This window comes from Babylonia areolata, chromosome 10 (genome assembly GCF_041734735.1).
Source record: "Babylonia areolata isolate BAREFJ2019XMU chromosome 10, ASM4173473v1, whole genome shotgun sequence".
Lineage (NCBI taxonomy): Eukaryota > Metazoa > Mollusca > Gastropoda > Neogastropoda > Buccinidae > Babylonia > Babylonia areolata.
In genome coordinates, this window is record NC_134885.1 from 42603205 (window position 1) to 42613543 (window position 10339).

A 10339-nucleotide genomic window follows, 5' to 3' on the forward strand; every position below is an offset into this window, starting at 1 on the left:
ATATTCCGTTTCATTCAAGAGTTTATCTTTAAAAAAAAAAAGAAAGAAAGAAAGAAAAAGAAATAACCCACATGCCACATGCCAGCAGCTTCTAGGACCCATAGGTGAGAGCTGGGTGCCGGTGGGGACCAATAGAGGACGAACCACTCCCGGAAGAGCGTGACAACCCCCCCCCCTCTAGAGGTACCAGAGGTACTACCCCTCCTATGCACCCCCTAACCCCCATCACCATAGTATCACCACCACAGTGAATGTAGTTATCATCACCATTGTATCACCACCACAGTGAATGTAGTTATCATCACCATAGTATCATCACTACAGTGAATGTAGTTATCATCACCACAGTATCATCACTACATGCAGTGAATGTAGTTATCAGCACCACAGTCAATGTAGTCATCACACTGTAACACGACCAGTACAAGACACGAAACAACAAAGTCCTGTAAATACATTTATTTTCTTTAAATCTGCATTCAAAACTTGATTTCAAATTGTTCGAAATGAAGAATGCATTGGTTGAGATAACAATGGAAAATATTCACACACACACACACACACACACACACACACACACACACACACACACACACACACACACACACACACACACGGGGGGGGGGAAAAACAACAACGCAAGTATGAAAAGGAGTGAGTTGTAAAAACCCAGAAATGATGAATGATCAATTGATAAATCAACTTGAATATTAGACCAAGTCACATGAAAGCTAAATGTAAATCACAGATACGTCCAAAAAAAAAGTGTGTGTGGGTGTGGGTGTGTGTGTGGTGGGGGGGGGGGGTTGACGCAAATCACTAATGGTATAATATTGGCGTTTACAGCGTATAATGAACATTGAAATAGAATATATCTGTCAAGTAAGCACCCCCCCCCCTCTCCCCGCCCCCCCCCCCCCCTCCACACACACACACTGTGAAAAAGCGGGGGAGGGGGGGGGGAGGAGCTTTATCTTGCTTACTCCATTGCCCACAAAATTTATTCAAATACAATATCTCTCTCTCCCTCTCTCTCTCTCTCCCTCTCTCTCTCTCTCACCCTCTCTCTCTTCCTCTCTCTTTCTCTCTCCCTCTCTCTCTTTCCCCCCTCTCTCTCCCTCTCTCTCTCCCTCTCTCTCTCTTTCTCTCTCCCTCTCTCTCTCTCTCCCTCTCTCTCTCTCTCTCTCTCTCTCTCTCTCTCTCTTTCTCTCTGACAGATAAATACAGTGATAAACATAACGACAGCCACCCGTTACGAAGACATACAATGTGCTCCACATGTCGGTGGAACGTCACCCACATCATGCGCTTCACGACCTCAGCGCACGCTGGTCAGGTAGCAAAACACCAGTGATAGAGGACAGCTCTATCCATCGATATCAGCCAAGCCAAGATAGCTTAGGGGTTGTGTTGTCAGCGACCATCGATATCAGCCAGCACTGATAATGGACAGTGCGCTGTTTCCGCTCACATGTCAAAGTTCGGACTTGTTTCTGGCGACAGTCAAGGCGTTTTGTATGTACGTGTGTTAGTCGTGACTGACGATGACCATCTGAACAGCAGAGAAGGCAACTGCTGTTCTGACCACAGACTTATGTAGAAGTCCGTTGTCCCGACTAAACTGGTTAGAATTTGATTATAGTGCAGAGTGTCTTGCCCATCCTGCAACCCCACTGTCTCGGCCAAGAGGGCGTTAGGACGGGTGATCCCCAAAGGCCAACTAGCTGTTGTATGATTCCAAGCAGTTTATAACATCAATCGGTGAAGTCGTATGCCACTCTATGGTGGGCAGTTTTATATACATCCTTTTAGTCGAAGTATGACTGATGATCCATTCACTCAATTTGCGGGGGCAAGGGGGAGGGGGGTCTTTTTCTCAATACACCCTCCTCTCCTCTCTGCGTCCAATCATTTACCTGTTCTCCACATCCATTGTGTGTGTGTGTGTGTGTGTGTGTGTGTGTGTGTGTGTGTGTGTGTGTGTGTGTGTGTTTCACTTGTGTTCCAGTTTTATTTATTTCAAATGCACGCTTTTTTGTGTGTTTGAAACACCCATACAAATGCACCTCTAACCACTCATCTCTCTCTCTCTCCCTCTCTCTCTCTCTCTCTCTGTCTCTGTGCCTCTCTCTCTCCAGATGTGCTCGGGGAAAAACAATGTACAGTTTGCTTACTTCATTACTAGGGTGAAATACACGTTGGTGTCATTAACTATCGTCTCATTTCACTGTGCTCATCACACCTTATACAATATCGATACCACCACTTAAATGATAGCGATACGACCCGTTCAGGCGATTGGTTGGTGGTCATCAGCACATACCACTGACAGCTAACCCGCTTGGTCTTGCTGACAGATAGACCACACAGACTTGTGACAGACCACACAGACTTGTGATAACCTATAGGGGTCAAGGTATTTGGTCCGGAAAGACTTTAGACCGTGCTGAAGTCTGAAGTCTCTCTTTGGTAGAGACCTGTTCTGGTCGGGGTTATTTTTTAGTCGTCTGAGCGTCGTTGGGCATTTTGTGTTTGTTTTGACTTTTCTCCACAATCACTTTCTGAGGCTGCGGTGAGATGCGTGCTTGGTGCTGTGGCGTTGGTGGTGGTGGTTGTTTGTTGTGGTGGTGGTTTTGTTTGTTGTAGCTGTTGTTGTGACGTTGGTGGTGGTGGTTGTTTGTTGTGGTGGTGGTTTTGTTTGTTGTAGCTGTTGTTGTGACGTTGGTGGTGGTGGTTGTTTGTTGTAGCTGTTGTTGTGACGTTGTTGGTGGTGGTTGTTTGTTGTGGTGGTGGTTTTGTTTGTTGTAGCTGTTGTTGTGACGTTGGTGGAGGTGGTTTTTTGTTGTGGTGGTGGTTTTGTTTGTTGTAGTTGTTGCTGTGACGTTGTTGGTGGTGGTTGTTTGTTGTGTTGTGGCTGTTGTTGTGGTGGTGGTTGTGGCGTTGGTGGGGGTGGTTGTTGTGACGTTGTTGTTGTTGTTGGTGGTGGCTGTTTGTTATGGCTGATGTTGTTGTGTTGGTGGTGGTTGCTTGGTGTGGCTGTTGTTGTTGTTGTGGTGGTGGTGGTGGTGGCGGCGGCGGCGGCGGTGGTGGTGGTGGTGACGGTGGTTGTGGCGGTGGTGTTGGTGGTGGTTGTGGTTGTTGTTGTGACTTGTTTGTTGGTTTGTTGTTGTGGCTGTAGTTGTGTTGGTGGTGGTTGTGTTTTGTGGTAGTTGTTGTGTTGGTGGTGGTTGTGTTTTGTGGTAGTTGTTGTGTTGGTGGTGGTTGTGTTTTGTGGTAGTTGTTGTTGTGTTGGTGGTGGTTGTGTTTTGTGGTTGTTGTAGTTGTGTTGGTGGTGGTTGTGTTTTGTGGTTGTTGTTGTTGTGTTGGTGGTGGGCTTTTATTTGTTTGTTTGCTTGTATGTGGCAGCTGTTGTGGTGGTGATTGTGGTTACAACAACGTAACAGTTTTGATAGTTTTTGTTCATGTTCTTTTATTTTTTTATTTTTTTTTTTTTTCTTTTTTATTTATTTATTTTTTTTGTCATTCCATTTTCCTTTGTCTTTCTCTATATCTATTTTTTTCTTTTTTTTATTTACTTTCTTTCTTTCCTTTCTTTCAATGTCCGCTCGATTGTATGTCTGTTTTTTCCTTTCTTTCATTCAATCTATATTTCCGTTTTTCTCTTCGTCTTTTTTTGTTTGGTTTTTGTTGTTGTTGTTTGTTTATTTGTTTGTTTTTTGGGGGAGGGGGTGTTTATTTGTTTGTTTGTTTATCTTCCCCTTTCTTTCATGGGTTGTATTGTATTCATTATTTAAAAAATAATAACTTTCTCTGTGTGTGTGTGTGTGTGTGTGTGTGTGTGTGTGTGTGTGTGTGTGTGTGATGCACGCACGTAAACACACACGTAGCCGCACATACATATTCACACACACTAAAGCGCGACTGCGCGCGCGTACACACACACACACACACACGCGCGCGCGCGCGCGCGCGCGCGCTTGACAGTTCTAGCCAATGCACAAAATGGTGCAAGCTGTTTTGTTTTGTGTACAGTGTGAACGGTGACCGTGCCAGTTTGTCACGTGGTGACAATGATGATGATGATGCTCATGAAGAAGAATATATTTATACATATATAATGCTGGAGAGTTCCTGCTAATGCAGAAAAGGGTGCAAGCTGTTTTGTTTCTTTTTATGTACAGTGTGAACGGTGACCGTGCCAGTTTGTCACGTGACAGGATGCCACCACTTCCGGTTCCTTCCCTGAAATGTCCGGTGTGCGCTGTCAGGTACAGGATACAGAATACAGAATGCTTTATTATCTCAACAAGAGGAATTCATTTGTGGTGTAAAAACAAATAAACAGGACACGAAAATCACAGTCATTCAGCATGTATACATAAAGGACATAAAATGTTTTGATGGCAATACATGCGAGCAATACATAATCACAGCAGACAACAACAACAGCAACAGAAACCTTTAGAAGGCAACTTAGAGTAAATCATACATACATCACCACAGCCATGCATGTGCAATACAAAAACCAATTAAAGGATATGAATAAAACAGGCATAAAATAGCAAACTAAAAGTAGATATTAGACATATAATAACAAATTAAACAATACGAATACTTTGATTTAAGATGTCGCATACCACATACACACACTGCCATACATTGTTGTTGTGGTTTTTTTATCACAAATCTGATTATCAATTATTTGATGTTTAATTGCTGAATTGAGGTCGAATAAAGCTGTATTTGGTTCTGTTTGTTTTATTTTATGAGACACAGAAGCGTTTGCCTGAAGGTGAGAGCTGGTGATAATTTGCCAGCGTTTGGCTGCTGTCACTTGAAATGCATTTGGCTTTCTGTCGTACTCTGATATTGTGCTGTTACATGGTAGGGAATGGTGTGTGTGTGTGTGTGTGTGTGTGTGTGTGTGTGTGTGTGTGTGTGTGTGTGTGTGTGCTTCTTCTTCTTCTTCCTCTTCTTCTTCTTCTACCTGTTTTCTTCTTCTTCTTTTCCTCCTCCTCCTTCTCCTCCTTCTCCTCCTCCTTCTTCTTCTCCTTCTTCTTCGTCTACATTTTTGTCTCCTCCTCCTCCTACATTTTTGTGTCCTCCTCTTCCTCCTCCTCCTCCTCACCCACCATCCCCTCCTCCTCCTCCTTAAACTTCTTCTTCTTCTTGAGGACAATGATGACAACGACGACGATGATGATAGTGATGATTTCTGGCCCTGTGCCTGCTCTGCTCCCCAGGCACACCCCCGTGTCAGGCCCCCTGAAGAACGGGGTGTACGCCAGCCACTGCACCAACTGTGGCTTCTTCTTCAAGTTCCGTGCGCTTCAGGCCACAACGGACACCATCACCTTCACCGTCAACGGCACTTCCTACACGGGTACCACGTGCACGATGAGTTGTTGATTATGTTGATGATGATGATGATGATGATGATAGTGATGATGATGATGTTATGTTGATGATAGTGATGATGATGGTGATGGTGATGATGATGATGATGATGATGGTGATGATGATGATAGTGATGGTGATAATGATGATGATGGTGATGATGGTGATGATGATGATGATGATGATGACACCATCACCTTCACCGTCAACGGCACTTCCTTTACGGATATAACGTGCACGATGAGTTGCTGATGATGATGATGATGATGATGATGAAGGCACCATAACCTTCACTATCAACGACACTTCCACCACGAATATAAAGTTTATGATAGGGGAGATAAACGATAACAAGATTGGTGGTGGTGGTGGTGGTGGTGGTATGATTATCACCATTTTTCATCAGTGTTCATTGATGTGTTGTTGTTTGTTTTTTTATGAATCAGCACACACACACACACACACACACACACACACACACACACACACACACACACACACACACACACACACACACACACACACACACACACACACACACTTTGTTTTAAGTCATTCTTAACCAGTATGTTGTCTACACAGTTGGCAACGAGTTTGACCCCGCCACGCCTTTGAACGAATGGCTGAGGTCCCAGAACGTCTCCGTGGGGACCAAGCAGACGTGTCTGGAAGGAGGCTGTGGAGTCTGTCTGGTGGCTGTCAAGCTCTACGAGCCCGTCAGCTCCTCCAACCAAGTCTACACCGTCAATTCCGTTAGTAGTAACGATTTTCTGTTCTCTCTTCAACCACGTCTACACCGTCAATTCCGTTAGTAGTAACGATTTTCTGTTCTCTCTCCAACCAAGTCTACACCGTCAATTCCGTTAGTAGTAACGATTTTCTGTTCTCTCTTCAACCAAGTCTACACCGTCAATTCCGTTAGTAGTAACGATTTTCTCTTCTCTCTTCAACCAAGTCTACACCGTCAATTCCGTTAGTAGTAACGATTTTCTGTTCTCTCTCCATCCAAGTCTACACCGTCAATTCCGTTAGTAGTAACGATTTTCTGTTCTCTCTTCAACCGAGTCTACACCGTCAATTCCGTTAGTAGTAACGATTTTCTGTTCTCTCTCCAACCAAGTCTACACCGTCAATTCCGTTAGTAGTAACGATTTTCTGTTCTCTCTCCAACCAAGTGTACACCGTCAATTCCGTTAGTAGTAACGATTTTCTGTTCTCTCTCCATCCAAGTGTACACCGTCAATTCCGTTAGTAGTAACGATTTTCTGTTCTCTCTCCAACCAAGTGTACACCGTCAATTCCGTTAGTAGTAACGATTTTCTGTTCTCCCTCCATCCACGTCTACACCGTCAATTCCGTTAGTAGTAACGATTTTCTGTTCTCTCTCCAATCAAGTGTACACCGTCAGTTCCGTTAGTAGTAACGATTTTCTGTCTCTCCAACCAAGTGTACACCGTCAATTCCGTTAGTAGTAACGATTTTCTGTTCTCTCTCCAAACAAGTGTACACCGTCAATTCCGTTAGTAGTAACGATTTTCTGTCTCTCTTTAACCAAACCTACACCGTCAATTAGGCGGGCTTCCGGCGGAACAAATCCTGTGCCGACCAGATCGCCAACCTGCGCATCATCGTGGAGCAGTCACTGGAGTGGAGCTCCCCCCTCTACATCAACTTCATAGATTATGAGAAGGCCTTCGACAGTGTGGACAGAGAGACGCTGTGGAAGCTGCTGAGGCACTACGGAGTCCCAGAGAAGATCATCTCCCTCATCCGGTACACCTACCAGGACATAAGGGGCAGGATTGCCCACGCAGGCCAGCTGTCCGAAAGTTTCGAGGTGAAGACCGGAGTTCGTCAGGGGTGCCTGCTGTCACCGTTCCTCTTCCTCCTGGTCATCGACTGGTCTTGGTTTCTTGTCTCATCTGAATGACTAGGTGTTTGTAGGACTCGAACTCAGGCCGTCTTGGACACTGTGTTGACATATAAGCGACCTTCCCCATCTGACGCAATACAATACAATACAATACAATACAATACAATGCAATACAATATACACAACGCAACGCAACACAACACAACCCAACGCAATGCAATGCAATCCTCCTCTTATGCAATACAATAGAATACAATACAATACAACGCCACACCATACCACATCACACCACACAACCATACCACACCATACCACATCACACCACACAACCATACCACACCACACCACAACACAACACATTACACCACACCACACCACACCACACCACACCACAACTCAACACAACACAACACAACTCAACACAACAAAACGCAACACAGCACAGAACATCACCACAATACACTACATCAAATAACGCACAGCTCAACGCAACACAGCGCAACATAAATAATACAACGCAACGCAACGGAACACACCACACCACACGACACCACACCACCACACATCACCCCACACCACACCACACCACACCACATCACCCCACACCACACCACACCACAGGGAACTGACTGAGTGTTGGTGTGTGTCAGTGCCTGATGCCGCTGTACAGTTGTGAGGGCCTGGAGGTGACCACCATCGAAGGACTGGGCAGTGTCCAGTCAGGCCTGCACCCCATCCAACAACGACTGCTGCAGTACAACGGCTCCCAGTGCGGCTTCTGCAGCCCCGCCCAGGTCATGAATATGTATGGGTAAGTGGCCGTCATTCTCTGTCATTAACCCCACCCCAAGGTTATGAATATGTATGGATGGATAAGTGGCATGACTCTCCTTCCTTAACCCCGCCCCCAGGTCATGAATATGTATGGTAAGTGGCATGACTGTCCATAACCACAACCCCCAGGTTATGAATATGTATGGGTAAGTGGCCGTCATTCTCTGTCATTAACCCAGCCCCCAGGTTATGAATATGTATGGTAAGTGGCATGACTCTCAACCATGTATGCAAACAATTAGCCCGCAATTTGTTCTTACTCAATAAACTTAGATATTACGTCGATACTCAAACCAGAAAATTATTCTTCGGGGCACACTGTCTCTCTCATGTCAATTATGCATCAACAGTCTGGAGCAATGCCAGTCACAACCACTAAAAAAAGTTAACTCATTGCATAGACGAGCAGCTAAACTTATTTTACCAGACCACTCACTATCAACAGATGAGAAATTAACAAAACTGGAAATATTACCACTGTACAAGCAAATTGAATACAATAGAATGGTCCTCATGTTCAAAGTACACAACCACATGTCACCACCGTACCTCAGTGACCTTGTTCAACGGGCATCAGAGCGTTACGGTTCAGATAATTATATCTGCCTAGTGTGCGCATCTATTTGTACAAATCTAGCTTTGCATTTTTTGGACCATCTGCTTGGAACTTTCTTCCTTCGTTCATTAAGACGTGCGATTCATTACGTTCCTTCAAATCAAACATACGAAGAACTTTTTGCTCTCCAACAATGAAGCCCACAAAGCTTTCTTTTTTCTTTTGTTTTTTGTCGTTTTTTTTTTTTTCAATACCACTTAACACACGTAAAAATTCATGTTAGTTTACCGATAGTTTGTATCTATACTCATCAGTGAATTTAACGTCATTCACGTTGTGTATAACGATTTTCTGTTCCCTACAAGTGGATATTCGTTAGTTAACATGTATCATCTTCAATCAGGGTCAGTAATATCCTTTAGTAAGATTCTGTCTCAACAAAGTTTGTGCTTCGCGAATTTCCTGTGCACAGATAATCATATCTGACATACTGAGTATACTCAATAACTATAATAGATTATGAAATTACAGTGTGGTGAGAGCGTGTGGAAGCTGTGGTACGGTCCAGGAGTCTTCCTCGGTTAGGGACTAGAGGTGTGCAGCCGTGTCGGAAGTTGATGTGAATGAGTGCGTCGGTTTCTTCACTTTTTACTTTCATGGTCATGATGGTGGTTACTTCTATCTGAATACAGTTTGGATGATAGCCTATGTGTTGACAAAATAAGATTTTGAGATACATTACGTTAATTCGTTATTGCATTGTCAACAAAGACAATACAGAACGACATGCCCAAAATCAATCTATCCTTGATAATAAATACTATAAATCAATCTGAATCTTGCCAACCACCACATCCCCGCCACCTATTACCAACATGTAGGTAAATCCACCCATACCCGCCTACCCCCACCCCCTCCCATTGCCCCCTACCCCCCACCCACCATCCATTCAAACTAACTATAAGGCCGCACAACTCCCCCAACCCACACTCCCCCATCCACAAACTCAAGTCAGACCGCACGCCGTACTAATCCGCCCTCCTCATCATCCCAGCCCGCCAAGTCCAATCATAAATAATAATGAAGCCGTCACTCCCCGCACTAACCCACCACACCCCACCCACACCCACCACCACTCACCCCCAACCACATCCAGAATATGGTTATGGGTGTGGCCGTCACTCGCTGTCATTAGGCCCGTCCACCATGAGGATGATGTAGTGGGATAAAACGTGTGCGTCACCTCTAGTCGCCCCTCCCCCCCAGGTCATGAATATGTATGGGTAAGTGGCCGTCACTCTGTCCTTAACCCCGTCCCCAGGTCATGAATATGTATGGGTAAGTGGCCGTCACTCTCTGTCCTTAACCCCGTCCCCAGGTCATGAATATGTATGGGTAAGTGGCCGTCACTCTGTCCTTAACCCCGTCCCCAGGTCATGAATATGTATGGGTAAGTGGCCGTCACTCTCTGTCCTTAACCCCGTCCCCAGGTCATGAATATGTATGGGTAAGTGGCCGTCACTTCCCGTCCTTAACCCCCCCCCCCCCCCATTCCCCACCCCCATTCCTCCCCCCCCCGCCCCCCACACCACCAATTAAGTGGCGTCACTCTCCGTCCTTCACCCCACCCCACAGGTCATGAATATGTATTGGTAAGTGACCGTCACTCTCTGTCCTTA

The 10339-nt window shown here is 45.1% G+C and overlaps 1 protein-coding gene across 3 annotated transcripts in view; it reads left to right on the forward strand.

The window, feature by feature from the left end:
* The first annotated feature begins 2478 nt into the window (after window positions 1-2478).
* LOC143287015 (uncharacterized) overlaps window positions 2479-10339 on the forward strand; it is a 66071-nt gene continuing 58210 nt past the window's right edge. The window contains exons 1-5 of one of the 3 annotated variants that reach the window (XM_076595022.1): window positions 2479-2572; window positions 4182-4268; window positions 5244-5383; window positions 5980-6149; window positions 7921-8081. In XM_076595022.1, the coding sequence (XP_076451137.1) occupies window positions 4219-4268; window positions 5244-5383; window positions 5980-6149; window positions 7921-8081 (521 nt within the window). In that variant the 5' untranslated portion in view covers window positions 2479-2572; window positions 4182-4218. The other 2 variants (XM_076595023.1, XM_076595024.1) reach the window with 2 other exon arrangements.